General features: G+C 45.1%; 1 protein-coding gene across 2 annotated transcripts in view; it reads left to right on the forward strand.

Moving 5' to 3' along the window:
- Positions 1-747: 747 nt before the first annotated feature.
- The window catches only part of ST8SIA6 (ST8 alpha-N-acetyl-neuraminide alpha-2,8-sialyltransferase 6), a 38,316-nt gene continuing 18,800 nt past the window's right edge, over positions 748-20,263 (forward strand). The window contains exons 1-4 of one of the 2 annotated variants that reach the window (XM_054390133.1): positions 748-842; positions 1,047-1,142; positions 7,842-7,940; positions 14,209-14,295. In XM_054390133.1, coding sequence (XP_054246108.1) covers positions 748-842; positions 1,047-1,142; positions 7,842-7,940; positions 14,209-14,295 — 377 coding nt within the window. Of the gene's footprint in view, positions 843-1,046; positions 1,143-7,841; positions 7,941-12,333; positions 12,375-14,208; positions 14,296-20,263 lie in introns of those variants that run through there. The other variant, XM_054390134.1, reaches the window with a different exon arrangement.

The following is a 20,263-nucleotide window of genomic DNA, read 5'->3' on the forward strand; positions in this document are numbered from 1 at the left end:
ACCAGGTGCACAATTGGGTATCAAAAGATGCAAACTTACTACAGAAACATCCCCGTACCAAAACCACTGCCAATAGATTTTATTAAGAACACAAACAGGCAAATCCGAAGGTAAATGATGTTCAGTGCGGTGTGTAAGTGTGATCAAGACCTGTTTAAAACGGCGGCGACTCCAGTGCATCGGGGCAGAGCAGGCTACCCGGGCCCTCACCCGCGCCTCCCTGCCGGGTAACCTCCGGTCCCGCCGCAACCCCTGATCAAGTTCGGACAGGATTTTAACCTCTCACCCTGAGGGGTCACCGACCCGTCGCCTCTGCGGCCGGGAAACGCCGCAACCAGCCGCCAGCCGAGGCCAAAGGCCGCCCGGGTCCTGCCGGCACGCTGCCGAGCCGCGCGGCAGCCTCTCACGGAGCCCTGGCAGCCCAGCGACGTGGGGGCAATCGGCGGCATCAGCCCCACACCGGGAACCCGCCCAGGGAGCGCCGCTCGTCCGAGGTCTCTGGAGGGGGGATTCTGGAGGGGAGCCCGACCTGCTCCCACCTCGCTCCGCCCAGCCTTTCAGCACGGCCGCCCCGGCAGGGCCCGGGCGGCGGAAGGGGGCTGAGAGCGGCGGCAGCGGCGCAGGGCTACAGGCGAGGGGCGGAGCAGAGAACCTCTGTGGCTGTAAGGGCCGCCTCCCCCTGCCCGCAGCCTCTTTAAATGCTATGGGGCGGCTGTAGCTGTGGTGGGTGCTGTTGTGGAGCGCACCATGCGAGCTGTCATGGCGTTGGCCGCGGCGCTGGGCAGCCTGCTGCTTGGCGGCTGCCTCCTGCGCCTGGGTGGCCAGCAGCCCCTCCGTGCCAGGTAGGGCGGCCGGGGGCCTCGCCCGCGTCGGGGGGCTGCGGGGCGGGAGCGCCTGGAGCCGGCGGGCAGGATGGAGCGGGACGCGGTCCGGGAGAGCGGCGCGGCGGAGCCTCGGCAGGCTGGGTTCGGCTCTGGCCTGGCGATCTTTAATCACTTCTTTAATCACTGGTTCTGATAACTTTGTTTTCCCGTCTCGCTCGCCAGGGGCTGGGAGGAGGACGCAGGAGCAGCCGTTGTCACGCCGAGAGCGGTGCGGTCCATCAGGTCCCCCGCGACGCCGCTGCCTCGCAATGAGAACAGGTACGGGGCCGATTGCCTGCGGGCGCCGGGCGTGGGGCTGCCGGGGCAGAAACTCCTCTCTCATTCAGCCTTCGGTTCGTTCTGCCAGCTTGATCAGAGAGAGCGTTTGAGGCTGATGAGGCTGAGAAAAGGAAAATTCAGTACGCTTTGCTCTCGGGCTGTCATCAGCTGAGCCCAGTGACACGGTGCCTGCGGCAGCTTTGTGAACGCACTATCAAAAAGTGCCTGCTGCGTGGCCTGTCCAAGAGCCTAGTATTCTTCTCTTCCGGAAGGAAGAGCTGGGTAATATTGTTACCGATTTTGTAACGTGTATTTCATTCAAGATAACAGATTTCTCCTTTAACATCTGTAGGCAAGACATACGAAGCCGTTTTTGTGTTTTGTGGCGTCTTGCTTCGTGGGAGGCCTTTGGCTTGATCCTGTGTCTTTTAGATCAGTGTAGATCTTTGTTTCACAGCCTGTTAGTTTATACTGTGAGGTTTAATATTAAAAACAGTGTGTAAAATCAGCTGTGGAACAAGTCATGTTGCACATGCAGGTTTCAATACTGTGTTGTTGTGCTCTTGAGTTTTCACACCCTGTAGGAAAAGCAGCAATGCAGAAGCAGGGTGTCTAATCCACACATCAGAGGTTGCCAGGTAAAAAAGTAGTTTGCAGACGTTTTTGCAGTTCTCTTTGACTTGATATGGCCTCATTAACATTGCAGTTCCAATGATTGTTATATGCTAATGTATGTTATGATCAAAACCACATCATAAAAATTGGAAAGAATTTGGGAATTGGGTCTTTAATGGGAACAGGGATGTCCTGGTTATATTGAAGCCAGTGGTGGCAATGCCTTTACCTTGCTGAGGCCACCTTCTCAACCAGGCTAGCTGGATTTGAGGCTGAAGCAACTTATTCTTTCCATAAGAGAAGGTGAGTGCCATTAGTCACAATAACCATTGCAGTGTGTCCCAGTAGCAGGTTTCTTTGGTGTTCCTGGTGAGAGACTCTTGTGCTTCCTGCTTCAAAATGTATAACTTTGAGAAATGCTAAGTTTATAACATGTTTCAAATTAGAGTGGAACAAAAGGAACAGGAACATTTGCAGAATTCTAACTGCTGTTATGTGCTTCTAATCTGCTTCTTTTTACTGTGCTCATTTTTTTCCCCTTGCCTTGTTTTCCTCTTTTTTCATCCCTTACAGTCTGGGTTTGCAGAATGCACTCTGTTCTGACTTTTGTAGCTGTTGCACCATTCTCTCTGCTCTGCTTTGTGTTAGATTTGTGGTTCCCTTCTGCCTTGTCTTCTCATAGTCTTCCTTTTCTGTGCTAGTTTTTAAGCTGCAGTCTCCTTCCACTCATCTCTGTGTGCTAAACTACAGAGTCAAACTCTACAAATGCTGGCAGAGAGCCCTTCAGAGAGCAATCTAGTTGCTGCCCATCTGCTGTTCATGCACTCTCAACTGCAACCAAGAAGGTGGAAGCAGCACACACTGAAGAAAATCCATGGCAGATGTGGGGTGGTTTCTAATCTCTGTAAGAAAGCAACTGAGTATGAGATATTAAATACATGATTTCCCTTAATCTGCTTTGAGGATTTTGGCACCACTTTGGAGCTAGTGTTGATCAACCTGAAATTGTATTTCTTGGTGACTACATGTCTGCAGAAGTGTGACAAGTAAATTATTCATCAAAGAAACTTTCATTATGCCCTGGCTCCTGTACCTGTGGTGTCTTTGGAGGGATGGCTTGCTGGCGAAGTCCAGGAGAGGATGTTCTTTCTCACCTGGGTGACAGTGCTCAGTAAGCTGGCTTGACTGGAGATTGTGGTGTATGGTTGGCATGTGAGGAAAGAGAGAGAGCTGCTGAACTGACCAGGAGCTGTTACTTAATCCAGAGAGCAGCTGGACTGGGCAGGGAGCCATGCTGGAGGGGTTTGATCCAGGCAGCAGCTGGACTGGGCCTGGCTGAGGGCCACGTTGGAGAAATTTGATCCAGAGACTATCTGGACTCATCGAGGACATTCAGACCAATCTCTCAGTGATGGAGATAGATGGTCTGGTCAACAGGAATCAGATTCCTGTTTGCAGTGGGGTTTTGCCATAGTATCCATGAATATAGCAAACAGACAGAAGAGTCCCTGGTGGAAATAGGTTGTACAGGGGTTAGGGAATTTATCAGATGAGGTTCTGTTAGTGTGTTGAAACATAAAACTAGGAATGATCTTCTTGAGCTCGAGGAACAGGTTAATCCAGACAATCTTCAGAATCACAAGTTGATCTTTCTTCGTATCTTTGAGGTTGGAGGTGTGTGTATAACCAGATGTCTCCAGGAGGATCTCTAAGGCCCTGTTTTTCTGTTGCCTTGCAATATTGAAAGCTGATCTGTTCTTTATTTTTTAAAAAGGGATGAAACTGAAGTCTGAAAGCATGAAAAGCAGGGGATTGGTTCAGACTGTCACAGATGTTTAAGTAACTGTCATGTACAGCAGTGTTTAATTAGGTGGTGGCCGGGCACCTGAAGTTGTCTGGAGATCTGTGTCTCAGTAAATAACCTTGCAGATGCAGCTGTCTCTTGAAGGATATTTATTACCACATTTTCTTGTGAAGTGTTAGATAACTCAGATGATGTGATTGCCTCTACACTGTGACTTAGAAAGAAAAAAAAGGCCACTGTTAGCAAGATTTCTTTATTAGTCCCAAAATTTATTCATGGAACCAATGTAATTTGCACTGCAATAGTATGGTTTTCTGGAAAATCCATGTCTCATACTATCCTCAGTTTTTAAACTGTGACTGTAAGTACAGCTTAAGCTTACTTAAGCCAACAGCCCTTGTCTGTCTTTAGGTGTTCAGTCCTCCCTTCCTCCCCAGCTCTGTTTGAGTGGTGACACTGTTGATAGCAAAATGGAGAGCTCAGTACTGCTGGTGCTTGTCAAGAGAAGGTGACAATAGAAAGAGCATCCAAGTAGTCTTTTCTTTGTTAGGAGGCCCAGAGTCTGCTATGCAGAGCATGGACAGAAATTCTGGCTCCTTTGGTACTGCCCAAGAATACAGAGCAGATGAAGAACACCAGCTCATACAGGGCAAGTGAAAACAGTTTTTTCCAAGCACTATTTATGTATACTTTGCATACCAGCAACAACGAGGCAGCAGTACCCTGCAGAAGGACCACTGCTCTGTTACTGTGTATCACAAATGCTAGGGCATTCACTTGCTGTTTCCCAAACTTGCTCTCTGCCTTTGCAGGTCCAAAGTAAGCACTGCGTAGAGACAGTTGGGGTGAGCAGTGGGAGAAAGTGACTATCAGTAAACAAGGCAGTACTGATACAGTGTTCCATAATGCTGGTTTCACCAATTCCTGCCTCAGCAGCAAGTTTTTATGCAGGCCTAGGGAATAAACAACAATACTTAATTAATTAACTATGCTACAGAGACTGTACATTCTGTCTCCTGTCAAAACATTGCATTCTGGCAACAAGAGGGGAAGATGAGAAAGCTGTTGCCACTATTATCAACAGCAGCTTATATATTGCACAAATAATTTGCTGCAGCACTCTTCACTAATTTCGCTGCTCTCTTAAAATTTTCTTCCATCATTCCCAAGTAATGCATGCACTCATATTTTAGGAGCACATTTCTAATACATGCTTCATGCATTATTTCTGTGTAAATGAATAGGTGTTCAACTAAAATCTGCTGCCAGGACAGATTTACCTCCTGACAGCGATGGAAGGTTTCCCAGCCTCTTGCTGTTCACTTGGTCCAAGTGAAACTGCTCTGTTACTGTGTCTGACCTGTGCTATTGTAGCACCATTTTAGCATGAGTGCCTTACACTTTTCACTTTACCCACCATGAGACTCTGAATGTTGCTTGTTGTGTTTCCTGTCTAGGTTTTTATGGGTTTTCTAAATAAAAAAGTGGCTGATGTTGTGCAAACCTCTGGTGAATGCCCAAATAATTTCAGAATGCAGCTTGTCTTAAAGACTTAATTTAGCATTCCTTAGAAAAGCAAAACCTCCATGGGAACTTGAACAAGGAGAGTGGGATCATTCTCTTTCACAGTTACTGTGATTAATGTTACAAGACAAATTCTTCCTGCTGTGGTTTGATAAAGCAATTTTTGTAGTCCGTTTCAGCTTGCATTTAAATTGTGCATTGCCTTATTCATTAGGGTGTTGTGAACCTTAGTATTATTGTATTCCTGATTCCTTTGAAACAGTGTCAAAGACAGCACTTGGGAGCACCCTTCTTAGGGAGGAATGGGTGACATTAGTGGGTTTAATAGTGTTCAACTAACAGATCATGAGATTTAAACAGAACCTCTGCAAGGGAGGAATTAAGGCAGAAGGTGTTCACAATCTGGATAGTGTTGTGCAGTGCCACTTTGTTAGGAAGATGGAAATGTGCAGTTTTGCATGCAGAAGTTGGCTATTGTGGCTTGAGATGCTCAGCTGGAGCAGGGCTCAAAGGTTCTGTGGCACTTCAGACAGGAGCGGGAAGCCATAGAAAAAGTGCAGGTGGTTCTGCTGCCAGAGTGGGTCTTTCCATGTATGGACTTATTTCTGGATGAAATTAGGAGGGAAATTCCTGTTGCTTTCTGTGCTCCCAGACAGTGCTGAGCACTTCTGAAGTTCTCACCCCGTTTTCTTTCAGATGCTTTTAGGTGTTTTTGTGGGGATTCTGAAGGGCTGGCCTTTCAGTCCTGGTCTTATCTTTCTCCCCTGTTATAATTCACAGCACTCCTTTTTTCCTTCTGCTTTCCTCTGCCCAGCCCCTCCATTCACCCTTTTGTCATCCACCTTATGTCTGTCTACTTTCCCCCTCTGCTAGATGTTTAAGGTTGACTTTGGTTTTGTTTTTAAAGGGCTTCCCTTTTCATTCCTTTCCTGTACCACTGCTCCCCCAGAACTCTGTGTGACCTGAGGTGCCTGGCCATTAGCAATTCACTGAACCAAGGCTCCCTGCAGTCTCAGGACTGAAGGCTGCAGGTGCAGCAGAAGGGCCCAGGGACTTTCCATATAATTCCTCTATTTCTTATTCTAAAGCTAGGTGCAATCCTTTTCCTTTCCTTTTCCTCTGACTCTCAACATGCCAGTCAGTTCAGTAGCAAAGTAAATGAGCATTTTTTCTGCTCTCTCTCCTTCAGCCAGTCCTCTTCTCATTTGAATTAAGCTGTTTAAGAGAAGTTTCAGGGGGGACCTTACCAATACCTGAAGGGAAGGTGCAAAGAGGATGGAGCCAGGTTTTCCTTAGTGATGCCCAGTGAGAGGACCAGAGGCAGTGGGCACAAACAGAAACACTGCAAGTTGACTTTGAACATCAGGAAACACTTTTTCATTGTGAAGGGGACTACACACTGGCACAGGTTGCCGAGGGATGTAGTAGATTCTCCACCCTTAGAGATAATCAAAAGCCATCTCAAGGACTTTTGTTGACAAATGGCCCTGGCAGATGGTTGGACCAGAAGACCTTCAATGGTGCTTTCCAACCTCAGCCACTCTGCGATTCTGTGACTGGAAGTAGTGTCTTTCCAAGAGTGAGCTTCAAAGTCAGCTTGTCAGAAATCTTGTTGATGAGTGGTCTCTGTGTTTATCAGGTGAAGGCAATGGAGTTTTGGTCCTTGTTAGTGGAAGGAATGCTGGTTTTGAAGCAGCAGGCACTGTGTACAAAACAGTAAGAGCCTTTCTCTTGGTGTGTGAGTGCCTCTGTAGAGGTGGCTCACTTGTTCTGTGTTTCTAAGAACAGCAGTTTTGTTCACTGCTGTGCAAACACAGTGTAAGTGAAGGACACAGCATCTTTGTCTTCTATATTTCTCCTTTTGCCATGGACAAACACAGAGCACTAGGACATGGCAAGCTAAGGAGTAAATCAGTGTAAAGAGCCCACAAGGAAAAGGTTGGGGTGAGAGGGGAAGATGGTGAGGAGCAAGGAAAATAAAAATGCTTACGGATAAATGACAGTATGAACGGAGTGGTGACAAAAGAGAGTGATTATATGAGATCAAACCTAGAGAGAGGGTGAGCTGAGGTGACTGCAATAAGACCTCAGCCTCTCAGTCATTTACTAATTTGCAGTTCAGTCTTCTCCTGGGACTGCCAGAGCATGAGGACCACAGGGAAGCTGGGTGAAAATAAGACAACAGGAATTAAAGATCACCATCTGGCACTTGCCTTGGTTCCTTTTGCAAATATTTATTCTCACTGTGTAAATAAAGAATAAACAAGGGAGGAAGCATTAAGCTCAAGTCAGTAAGTTAAGGTCCACATGGAAGACATCTACTTCACCTCTGGTGTTTCCTCTCCGTGTTGTACTGGCTCTGAATATTGCATTTCATCAACAACTTTAGTAAATCACATCTGCTAAATATTGTAATAGGGAAGATTACTCAAAGAGCTTCAAAATATAAAGTTCAAGGGCCTTCCCATTTCCTTTCTGGTTTTTAATTACATTTTCCAATTACAGTGTAAAGCAGAAACCAATTCAGACTGAAGTAGGGTTACTTTAAAGAATCAGATATTTCATAGTCATGAGCAGAAAACTCCCCTTATGTACAAGGGGAAGCTATACACAGCAGAAGTCAATAAAATGTCTTTGTTTTCAGCTGAATCAGTTATTAATCTTACTGTCATAGCAAAGTAAACGTGGCAACGTTGTCAGACTATGTTCTCTCTTTTAAAGTTTGCTGTTTTCCTCTCCCCGCTCCCCTTTAACAGAACAACTGTTAGTAAAAATGGAATTTACCAGTTTGAGCAGGCTGCAAAATGTAAGGCAATTCAGGACAACATTTTGTCATCATCCATCAAGAAGAAAAGGTAGGTGTCTGCTGTGCTTTCTGCTTTGGTTTCTTTTAAACAGAAGGTTAAAGGATTGGCCTCTTAAATAATTCTCAGTGATGTGGATGCAGAGCTATACAAAAGGAAACTGAAATTGCTCAATGTTTGCCTGCATTTCTTCTTTCACAGGAATTAGATTTATTAATGGTTTCATTGTATTGATTTTTTTTTTTTCCCACAACAAGAGTCAACAAGGTTTCTCCTTGCCAGTTAGCAACATTTCATTACAAGGCAGTACCAGAAAGGTTGCAGAGAATCTGTCAGGTCTGATTTCATTCTCGAGTGTCTTTTTCCTGATTGGTGAACGCTTCTGCTATGAGCAGCTACAGCTGATGGATTCTTCTCAGTGTGTTCACTAGATTAAATATGGAAATACAGCAGCACAAAAACTTGCTAATTGCGCTCAGTTTCCTGTGGCCTGGCTATTATAATAACCATTCCATTTTAGCTATATTGGAAAAAACACCCAAAATTCATTTGGGGGTCCAGCTTTTCCTGACATGCAAAGAAAATCTTTCATATCAGCCCTGCTCACATTCCTTGCCACTTTCTGTAGAAAATGGGAGAAGCAGCCCCTTCCCTTTGACACCAAACATTTTTTCTGTATGTGGATGCACCAATAAATAAAGCACAGAAAGGCTTCCCACTAGGACCAAGTTCCAGTTTAAAATTAATTATGTGCTGTGGTGTCTTTAAAGTTAGAAGCTTTTTTTAAAATTTTGTCTCTCCTCCATTTGTGAAGATAAATGTAATAAGAAGCAAAAGCTCTGCTAAAAATGATTGTGTGCCTTTCCCACTTGAAGGACTGGAGAAATCATTCCTTTTCCTCAATGAAGGAACAACAATAAATCATGATCTTAAAAATGCTCCTGATGTTTCTGCCCCCTCCTCACTTTCTCATTGCATTTTAAGACATTTCACCTGTTTTTAAGTTTCCCTGTACCCAGCATTCTCTCTTTACTCTTAATTCTTTTTATTTTCCTCTATAACCTCTAACCAATATTCCACCTCCTCAGCCACACTAGCATTGTCATTTTGACTTTTTTCAAACTGTAACTGGTGCCCTGCCAGTGAGAACTGGAACAGACTGGCAAACAGAGGTCAAAGAATACAGTTAGTTAACTCAAAAAGGGAGTGATTAACAGCCAGAGGACACCCAGTCACTACATTGCTTCCAAATCCAGTTCCAGCAGTGTAAATACTGGTATTGATCCTGTGTGTGACAAACTTGTACACACTGCAGCAATGCAGACATGTTCAGACTCACAGATTGCATCAGGTTGGAAGGGACCCTGAAAGGTCGTCTTGTCCAACCCCCCTGCAGTCAGCAGGGACACCTCGAAGTAGAGCAGGCTGCCCAGGGCCACAGCAAGTCTGTTCTTTGTATATAGAATGTTCTGGAGCTGAGACTGTAGGAGAAATCTTACAAAGTGCAAGACCTTTAGTCCGTAGCTAAAGTGAAGGGAGAAGCACCAATTACCAAAGCAGAAAATGAACTGGGCAGGTAGAAACTGGTGCTTGGAACAACGGAGAAAGGACTTGCTTTGAGTCCTGAATATTGAAACTCATAGCCTGTTGCTTTTCCAAGATGTGACCCACATACAAGCATGCTATATAAATGCTTTATATTGCAATTCTAAACTTGCAGGGACATTCTGGACACTCTTGCCTTTTCAGCTGGCAGAAAGGGCAAAAAGTACTGCTTTAAAGTTTGTCAAATGATTTGATGGTAAAAAATGCTGTGTTAGTGGAAAGCAGCTCTTTACCACCACCAGTACATATCTGAGTTTTGCTGCCCGTTTTCCATTTTTATTCCAGAGCAAGCCCTGTGCGCACTCTCCTGAGGGCTTTGAAAAGTGGCAGCTGTTCTGGTAGTATTGAAGTGTCCAGAGGCAAAAGGGATCCTCCTTTGCTCATGCATTTCTTGTTGTTTTTCTTTTTATTTGTTTCTTTCTTCAGCATAAGCCACCAAGGAGGAATATCTCATTTTTTCAGTCCTGCTGCTCAATTTTCCTCCTAATTCAAGTAGTTTTTTTCAAGTAGGTGTTTAGTTTTAGCAAGTCACCAGTGTCCCTTTGCTCTGATACTTTGCTTGTTGTCTCCCTACTATCTCAACACTTCTGTCCTTGCTATTGTCCTTTACCTATCCGTCAAAAATGAGAAGACACTTCTACTTTGTCAGTGCCTTGACAGTGCATAGTAATTCCACCTTGGCCACTGCAGTGAGTGTAGGAGGTCACTGCATACCTGACAAGCACTCTGGCTAAAAATCCAAACCTTCCAGGTGTTCTTTGTCAGCAGGGCACATACAGTGTAAAGGTTTCTATAACAGCAAGCTGTTGTGATGGTTTTAGTGCAAGAGGCAGGCAAAGCCAGGACAAAACTTGACTCACTGTCCTTAGTACTCTGCTTATTGTCCCTGTAGTTTTATAGTTCTGCTTACCTGGACTTCTTTACTTTAATAATAAAACCCTTTTAAGATCAATGAATATCTGCTGCAAGCTCCTGGCTGCCAGTGGGAATATAGGTATTGGCCTAATTCATTGACATGGAACAGTGCAGAAGACAATTGTCCATGGGCCAGCAATGTGTCCTTGTGGCCAAGAGGGCACAAACAAAGCTTTCTCAGCTGTAAACCCAGCTGCAGCAAATCCCAGAACTTCACTCTGAGTCTTTAAAAACATTAATCTCTGGGAATATTGCCTGTATGGAAGTGAAGTTCGTTTCCTGGAAGCCTTGTATGGATGTGAGCAGATGTGGTGGCCACCTTGTGCCAAGCTGCTGCTGGGAGCTGCTGTTCCCTAGGATCTGGGGCCCTCCAGCACAAGACATGGGACCTGCTGAAGCTGGTCCAGAGGTGGGCCGCAAAAAATCATGTTTTCACATCACTGACAAATAATCTTTGTGCCTTGGGTTCAGCCAGGATAGGGTTGATTTATTTTTAATAATTTTACTTTTTTTTCTTTAATATTTTTTCTTTTTGTTTGGTAAGACCTCACCTGCAGTGCTGTGTCCATCTATGGGACCTCCAACACAAGAGAGACATGGACCTACAGGAGAGGATCCAGAGGAGGCCACAAAGATGATCAGAGGGCTGGAGAACCTCTGCTGTAGGGACATGCTGGTAGAGTTGGGGCTGTTCAGCCTGGAGAAGAAAGGCTCTAGGTAGCCGTTACAGTTGCATTTCAATATCTGAAGGGTTTGAAACTGGAGCAGGGGAGATTTAGGCTGGACATGAGGAGGAAGTTCTGCACAGTGAGATTGCTGAGACACTGGAACAGGTTGTTCAGGGATGTGGTTGAGACCCCATTCCTGGAGACATTCAAGATCAGACTTGGTATGGCCCTGGGCACCCTGCTTTAGTTGGAGGTGTCCTTGCTGTTTGCAGGGGCGTTGGACAAGATGATCTTTGAGAGTCCTTTCCAACCCAATGCAGTCTGTGACTCTGCTGCTGGGTTGGCTCTGCTGCCTGTGGCACTGGCCTGGCCTGGCAGAGATGAATTGTGACAGCCTTGAAATGGGTTCTGTGCCTTGGGAAGTCACAGGAAGAGTGGAACTGGCTGCACAGGGTGGGCAGAGGTGGTGTTCTGCCTTGAGAAGACCTGCAAGTGGTGCTTATGGGGTGACAACCAAGCAGGAATGATTCCATCCAGCAGACAAGAGTGGCAAGGCAGCAGTAGTCCTGCCCTGTAATGGGTGTTTTCCCCAGGGTGCAGCTTCTCTTCTGTAGCTGCAAGAAGTTTCTGATAGTGAGTGCCTGTGTTTCTCATGAGACCTCAGAATTAGCATCATGGGGTTTTTTCTCCTAACCAAATATTTCCCAGGAACTTACTAATGACTTGTCACTAGCTTACTAATAACTTTTCAGTTTGTGCAATTTCTTTCTGATCTGATGATAATTTTGATCTTATCAATGTCTTTAGGCCAGAATTTGCTGTTTACTGTATTTTTTTTCTCCTGGATAATGATAGCCTGAGGAACTGTTCATGCCCTGTTATCCTATTAATTTTTAAAAATATTTTTTACATTAAGTCCCAGCATCTTAAGAGTTATTTATTGCTTAACCTTAGGAAAAAAAAAAATCCCCTATCTGAGTGATTCAGCATCAGCATAGGCTATTTCAGTCCTGTGCTTGTACCCCAGCCTCCCCACACGTGCTCCTTGCCCTGCCCTTGCTGGTGCTGACACTTGCCTGACCTCATGGTGAGCCAATTAAGGTAGCAGCCTCAGCAAGAAAGCAGGTCAATTTGCTCTGGCTGCAGTTCCCAGCCTGCTAATACAACTCACCATCAACCAGCTGCCAAAATAGGAAGATCCTGTCCCCAGTCTCTCTGCTCCCATCGTTCCTTGCTTATACCAGCTGTGGTGTTTGATGGAATCTCTCCTCATCTGCTTTAAAACACTGAAGGAAATGTATCTCTGTGGGGTTTTTTTCCCTCTGTTTTTTTTTTTTTTGTTTTTTTTTTTTTTTTTTTTTTTGTTTTTTTGTTTTCACAGAATGGTGAGGGTTGGAAGGGACTTCCATAGATCATCAAGTCCAAGCCCCCTGCCAAAGCAGGGTCACCTAAGTCAGGTCACACAGGAACATACCCAGATGTGTCTTGAAAGTCTCTAAAGAAGCAGACTCCACAGCCTCTCTGGGCAGTTGCTCCAGGGCTCCAGCAGCCTCATGCCAAAGAAGTTTCTTCTCATGTTGAAGTGGAACCTCTTGTACGTGAGTTTACATCCATTGCCCTGTGTCCTATCACATGACACCACTGAAAGAGCCTGGCTCCATCCTCCCGACACCCACCCTTCAGATGGTTGTAGACATTGATCAGGTCCCCTCTCAGCCTTCTCCTCTCCAGACTAAACAGCCCCAGAGCTCTCAGTCTTTGCTCATCAGACAGGTCCTCCACTCCCTTCATCTGTGTATCCTCTCTTCCTATTCTCCCAGATGCCCTTACGAGGCAGCTGCCATTTTAAACGAACCTGTACGAGGATCCAAGCACCAATGGCAGAAGTATTAACATTGAACATCTAAAGGAAGAAATGTCTCTTCTTTTTTTTTTTTTTTTTGACTTAACATGTGCTGAAGTATTTCACATACAGACAGATTTCATAGAATCAAAGAATGGTTTGGTTTGGAGATCTTATAGTTCCAACTGCCTGCAATGGGTAGGGACACCTCTAACTAGACCAGGCCCCAGACAGCCTGGCTTTCACCACTTCAGGGGCTGGAGCCTTCACAGCTTCTCTGGGCAACCCGTTCCAGTGCCTCACCACCCTCATGAAGAATTTGCTGCTGTCTAATCTAAATCCAGCTTCTTCTGGCTCAAAGCCATTGCCCCTTGCCAGGTCACTCCCAGCCCTTGTCAAAAGTCATTCCCCAGCTATCCTGTACCCCCCTTCAGGTACTGGCAGGCAGCTCAAAGGTCTTCCTGGAGCCTTCTCTTCTCCAGGCTGAACAGCCCCAACTTTCTCAGCCTGTCCCCACAGGGGAGGTTCTCCAGCCCTCTGATCATCTTTGTGGCTTCCTCTGCAGATGCTCCAACAGTTTCATGTCCTTCTTGTGCTGGGGGCTCCAGAGCTGGACACAGGACTCTAGGTGGGGTCTCATGAATTTAAATCTCTTGAAAAGGTTTAAAATCTCTTGAAAGAATTGAAAAGGATCCAAAAACTCTTTAGTTCGGTGTACCAAAGGAACCAAGGTGGTGGTTGATGTAAAACAACAGATTGTTTTATTTCAGAGAGAATTTGAAGAGACACTTAACATCTGTAAATACTGATTTGTGGTCTTGGATGATTGAATTGAGCTTTGAGGACTCTATAACATAAATGAAAAACAAAAGTGTGATGTTTCACCTTGGCTTGCAAGAACCATATGTTAAGACATTTTCAAGTACATTCAAGTGTAAGAAAGAGCTTTTTGTGCTATTTTGGACTTTTGAACTGAAGATGATTTCTGATAACTTCAAGATATTTATGGTCAAATATTGGAAGTTTGAAACCAGTGTTCTTTGGAAAGTTTCTGAGCAGTTCATTAGGGCATCACTGTTAAGAAGAGGTGTTTAATAGGTTATGCTAATTAAATAAGGATAGTACTGTTACAAACGACAAAAATAAAATAGGTGGTAAAGTTCTGAAACCAGCCACTTACATATGCAGCATGCACATTATTATTAATACACGCATGGTGTGAATGTTTTAGAGTTTGTTTCTAAATATACACACATACAAATCCTGTTTGATGTTGTGCCTTTTTTAGGTATTCAGAAGATTACTATCTTCACATAGTCACAAAACTGCAGAACTGCACTTGGATGAGAAGACCAGAAGAATCTACAAAGTTCAGGTAATTTTTGTTGTCTCATTTAGAAAACCTATTGACCCTAGATGTGTCTAACAGGCCATAAATTTGAGTCTTCTCTGTGCCTTGCTTTTAGATGGCATTTGCAGCTCTGCATTTCTGTTTATCTTTTGCTGCTTGGGCTCTTCTTGTTTATTAATAGAATCATAGAATCATTTAGGTTGGAGTCCAATGATTGAGTCCAACCATTCTCCACCTTTGCCACGTCTGGTACTAACCCATGGCCCTCAACACCACATCTCTGCCTCTTTGAAACATCTCCAGGGATGAGGATTCAACCACCTCCCTGGGCAGCCTGTGCCAGTGGTTGAGAACTGTTTGAGGGAAAAAATTTCTTCTAATCTCCTCCCTAAAGCTTCCCTGGTGCAACCTGGGGACATTTCTTTGTCCTATCACTTGTTAATAGGGAGACCAATCCCCAACTGGCTCCAGCCTATTTTCAGGGAGTTGTAGAGAACAATGAGGTCTCCCTTCAGCCTCCTCTTCCCTAGACTAAACAACCCCATTTTCCTCAGCCACTTCTCAGCAGACTTGTTCTCCAGACTCATCACCAGCTTCAATGCCCTCTCCAGACCCACTTCAATGCAGAATTTGAATTGAACTACACAAACTGAGTGGGATGAAAGAGCCCCAGAAATGAAGTTATTACACCTATCTGCACTGTAATGAAAAGCTAACTAAGCGTAGTAGAAAGGAATCCTGATGCTGTCCATCCTAAGGGGCACTCTGGTAAAGGACTGTGCAATGAAGCAGCACATTTGTTAGCCCAAGATGATTGCTTCTGTGGCAGAAGTTCCCCAGGTGCTCGTTAGGTGTGACACTGTGCATCATGATCCCTGAGCACATCATCACGGGATCAGGTCTGTCCTTGCCAGGGCTGGCACCCAAGTACATGCTCAGGAGGGACAGGGATCCCTGAAAAGTTTCCACTCTCACCTGGAAATGCATGGTTCTGATTTTAGAGAACAGCTTCACTCTGCCAACCTTCTCTTCTCCAAGGGCAAAACTCTCCTGAATTACATTATTACATGGATCAGAACTAAAGGCTCTGTCATGGTCATTAGAAATAAGTAAACTGAGTTGCCCTCCACTCTTTGGAGTTACCTAGCACAGTAAACTTACTATTGGCATGCTCAGCATGATACCCTTGGGAGAAGCAATTTGGGAGGAGGCTGTGAAGCTTTGTGTGCCACACAGGTGCATGTGTTTGCTGTGTATCATCACTAAATGATGGTACCTTGCCAAGCTTAGGCAGGAGATACACAGAGTTAGGGTTTCACAAACTCAGGTTTAACTCAGGCAGGTTTTAGCTGTGCACAGAAGTGCCAGAGCATGGCAAGGAGCTGTAGAAGCAGCCTGTTCTGTTTCAGAACAAGGAGGTGTCTTCTACAGAACTGACAAGAGGTAAAGATGCTCTCTCTTGTTCTTCACCCAGCTGCATTTAGTCTTTTTGTTTGCCAAACTCTTTTCTCATCCTTCCGAATGGCCCAGCTGCAACTTAACCGCAGTCTGCCACTTCTGCTGCTGTGCTGGGTGTATGAGTCAGTGGCAGAGCAACCACTCCTCATTCCAGATGGAATTCTTCATTTATTGCTTCTACAGTCTCCTTTCCATTAAGCCAACTTTTCCTGCATCTTCTAGGCCTATGGCAATCAAACGTGATAGCTTCTATCTAAACTGCTGGACTTCAGCTACGAGATGCTTACAGTTCCTCTTGAGTCTGCCTTCCAGCAAGGAATGGGGGTTGTAAGTAGTCAAGATGGGTCAGCAGACCAGTGAAGTGTTCAAAAGTGAAAACTAGGGGGTGCAGGAAGCCAGCGAGGAACTGGGGGCTGCGTGTACACTGAGGTGAGCTTGCGGCTTTAGCTTAGCTCCAATACCAAGGGGAAAAAAATCTGAAACCCGTGGTTCAGCACAGGCTGGCAGACTCTTGCAAGTGCAGGGTTATGCACCTGGGCCAGAACAACCCTCACTATCAATACAGCCTGGGGGATGATGAGATTGAGAGCAGCTCTGAGGAATAGGACATAGGGGTGCTGGTAGGTAAGAAGCTGGATAGGAGCAGGCAGTGTGAGCTTGCAGCACAGAAGGCTAATGGCCTGGGCTGCATCCAAAGCAGCATGGCCAGAGATGGAGAGAGAGGATCCTGACCCTCTGCTCTGCTCTGGGGAGACCTCACCTGCAGTGCTGTGTCCTGCTATGGGCTACTCAACACAAGAGAGACGTGGACCTGATGGAGCAGGTCTAGAGGAGGGCCACGAAAATGATCAAGGGGTTTGAGCAGCTCTGCTACGAGGACAGGCTGAAGGAGCTGGGGGTGTTCAGCCTGGAGAAGAGAAGACTCCAGGGAGACCTAATAGCAACCTCTGAGTACCTGAAGGGGGCTACAAGAAGGCTGCAGAGAGACTGTTTGCAAAGGCCTGCAGGGACAGGATGAGAAAGAAATGGGGGCAGAGCAGATTGAGATTGGATGTGAGGAACAATTTCTGCACCATGAGGGTGGTGGAACACTGCAACAGGTTGCCCAGGGAGGTGGTTGAGGCCCCATCCCTGGAGATATTCAAAGTGAGGCTGGACAGGGCTCTGGGCAACCTGATCTAGTGGAGAATGTCCCTTGCTGACTGAAGGGATTTGGACAGGATGAGCTTTGGCGGTCCCTTCCAACCCATACCATGCTATGGTTCTATGATTCTAATTACTTAACATTCAAAAGCTGTGCTGTTAGGCTGTGACTGCATTTTAATACCCAGACTGGCAATACAGATAGTTCACATGGTCACAGCCCATGCTGCAGTTCTGATGACAGCATTGTGCATTCTTCTGTGTCTATGCAATTTAATCTACTTTGATATCACCCAGAATTTCCATCGATGTGATCAAAGGATGCTGCTGTGGTTTAGGGCATTCAGGTTATTATTTTGCAAAAGATGTGTGCTGTTGTATAAGCCTTTTCTTTCTGTTTCCATTCTCTCAAGCTCCTCCCTGTTTTCTGGAAATAGGATATTAAAATATTACAGTTGTTCTTGCTCCCAGACCAGGCTGGAGACTTTCAAGGCTCTTAGCAGTTGGTCAATAGAGGCTTTAAATAACAATAATAGCTAATTAAAAAAAAAAAAAAAGAAAACCAAATTAATTACAAAATTCACTGACTAAATCTGTGTACAGTCTGTGCTCACATCACTTCCAACTTTATTTAGCAGACTTAAGCAAAAGAGCTGGGAACTAGTTTTGCAAGGACACAAGGACATTAGGTGAGAAATGATGCACTGGCAGAGCTCTGTGGTAGCAAAGCTTCTAGAAATGTGGTGAAATAAATGAACAAATAATCCTCTGGCAGTGCACCTCTTCCTTTTCCTAGCTTTGCCTAGAGTCAGCAATGCATAAATAATTGTGAGACAAATATTACCCCATTCTAAAAACCTCCTCTGTCAGGTAGATAAACACACTCACTTTTCAGGAGAGGGAATGAGTCTCAGAGGGGCTGGGAGCAAGGGCTGGGAGCAGGGGCTGGGTAACGCAGCTAGCCACCTTCAGAAGGAGAGCTTGAGGCTGCCTGTGTTGTATTTCTCACCTGCCTGTGCCACTAGAAGTCTGTCTGCTGACCCCACTACAGAGAAGCTCCCTGATTTCTCTCCTTGTTTGCCCATCTGTGAAGTGGAACAAACACATCCACGCTTCTCCAGCCTGGTGTTGGTATCGTCCTGGAGTTTTGAAGAGCAGACATACATATTCATGAGGGATTTAATGCCTCTTACTTCAGGGCATAAACTAACCTCTAATTAATAAGGTTGAAAAGCAACTTCTGATGGGGTAGTGAATTTCTCAGAAAGGTTTCCTTGTGTTTCCCTTTGCCGCTTTTGCTGTTGGCTGCCATTGTGCTGGTACTGGAGTGAAGGAATATGTGATGTAATGCTTGTGTTCCTAGAAGACAGCACTGTGTCTGTCTTTGTCAGCCACATCGCCAGCAGATCCAGGCCAAATAAAAGAATATGAATTAGGAGTGGGATGCAGGAAAGGAATACTTTGTACTGGGCAGAAGAGTTGCAGCTGACAGCCATGCATGGCACAAGGCACAGTGGTTTCGCCAGCTTGTTGTACACAGAGTGCAGGATTCCAGCTTTGCCATACAGCTGTGAAAAATGTGTCCATTTGTTGTCAGAGAGCTGCCCTTGTCCTTTCCAAGTGGCTTCCTCTGAAGCTGCTCTGTTATGCAGTTTCACACACTTGGCTTGATTGCTGTCTGGCAGTGGCCAGTGGTTCTTAACAGCTACATGGTGCTTACCCATGCCTCTCTCAAACGCATGAAGAAACATGAGGCAAATACAAGCAATGATGTTCTCTTTAACACCTCCCATATCCACAGTGACTCTTCTCTGGTTGTTTTTTGTGCAGCCTCTGTTGGGTAACCAGTCTCCCAACCATTCACTTATTTCAGTATCTCTGATGCTGACATCAACATTGCTGGATTTAGGCTGCCCTCAGAGAAAATGCAAGCAATTGGTTCATTGCTCTTACAACCTAGCGAAGATTTATTGTGCCCCACTGTAGCGTTTGTCAGCCACTGCTAAAGAGGTTTAATCTAACTTCCCAACAGAAGCCAGAAGTGGTGTAAGTAGCAGCCCACTAACAGTGATTTAGGGAAAGTCTTCTGCAACATTTACCGCTCCTGACATATAGAGAACTACTGAAGTATTTTTTATTCAGACCTTTCTGTTCTGAAATTCAGCTCTGCTTCTCTTGTTTTTTATTTCTTTATGGCTTTACTGCCATTGAGCATCTCCACATTATCCCTTCGTTTCTAAAGAACCTGAATTCTTCCTCCCTTTTCAGATTTACATCAGCTCTACCTGTTTTAGACAAAGCGCGTCCTCAGATTTCTTGGTTGTAAGAGAGGATCAGTAGAAACTTGGAACGGGAGAGGAACTAATCTCACAGCTACCTGGAAACATCATTCTTCAAGCTCCATAAAAGAGCCATGCTGGGTAGCTTACTCTGTAGAAGCTTTTCTAGCTACAGTCAGTAGAGTGTCAGGTTCCCTAGGTAACCTGAATATTAATTATTGTATTACTATTCTTCAAAGGTTTTCCACTTAAAAGAAATATTTCATTAGTGCAACAAATTACAGAGCTCAATTGGATGCATGCTGTAATTGTTTTTCACACATCCTCACCTCTTTGCTTTACAGACTTTTAAGCTTGATTTATTCTCATTCATCGTGGCAAATAATCAGCAGATTTTCTGAATTGTTGCAACTCCTGATTTTGCTGGAGGCTAACAAATAGCTAATGCAGCCCTTGAAATCACTGGTAGGGAAAGAGGATCCAGAGAAAGGCTGAGCAGATGCTGGGTTTATCAGAGGAACCTCTGGGCAGTGTGTTTCTGGGCTCTCTCACTGAGTTTGAAGCCAGGCAAAGCCTGCAGTGGGTCTTCAGGAGTGACATCAGCCCTGTGTGACCTGTGGATACTGGGCCTCTCCTCCATGGAAATATAATTCCTGACCAATGGTACTTGCATCTGACAATGAAGGGAGAAGGAAATTCCTAAGTGTGAAACAATTGAAAACCCTCTGCAGTTTAGCAGGCCCACTGCTCCAAACTGCTCTTAACTTTCTTTTAAAACATCAGTACCTTAAAAAAGAACTCTGGCTCTTGAAAAGAGCAGTTAAAGACCAACCTGTTTTCCCAGTCCTATAATTTCCTCTCCTGCTTTTTATTCCATTTGACCTCTATTACCCTTTTCTCACTTCAATCTCTCTTTTGAAAAGTGTATATTAAACATTCCTACAGATTATAAAATCCCACTCCTTAGAATCACAGAATTGTTCAGGTTGGAAAAGGGCCTTGGGATCATCACGTCCAACCACTGATCCTACTCTACAAGGGTCACCCCTAAACTGTATCCCCAAGCACCACATCTGAACGACTTTTAAACACCTCCAGGGTTGGTGACTCCA

This window comes from Indicator indicator, chromosome 20 (assembly GCF_027791375.1).
Source record: "Indicator indicator isolate 239-I01 chromosome 20, UM_Iind_1.1, whole genome shotgun sequence".
Classification (NCBI taxonomy): domain Eukaryota; kingdom Metazoa; phylum Chordata; class Aves; order Piciformes; family Indicatoridae; genus Indicator; species Indicator indicator.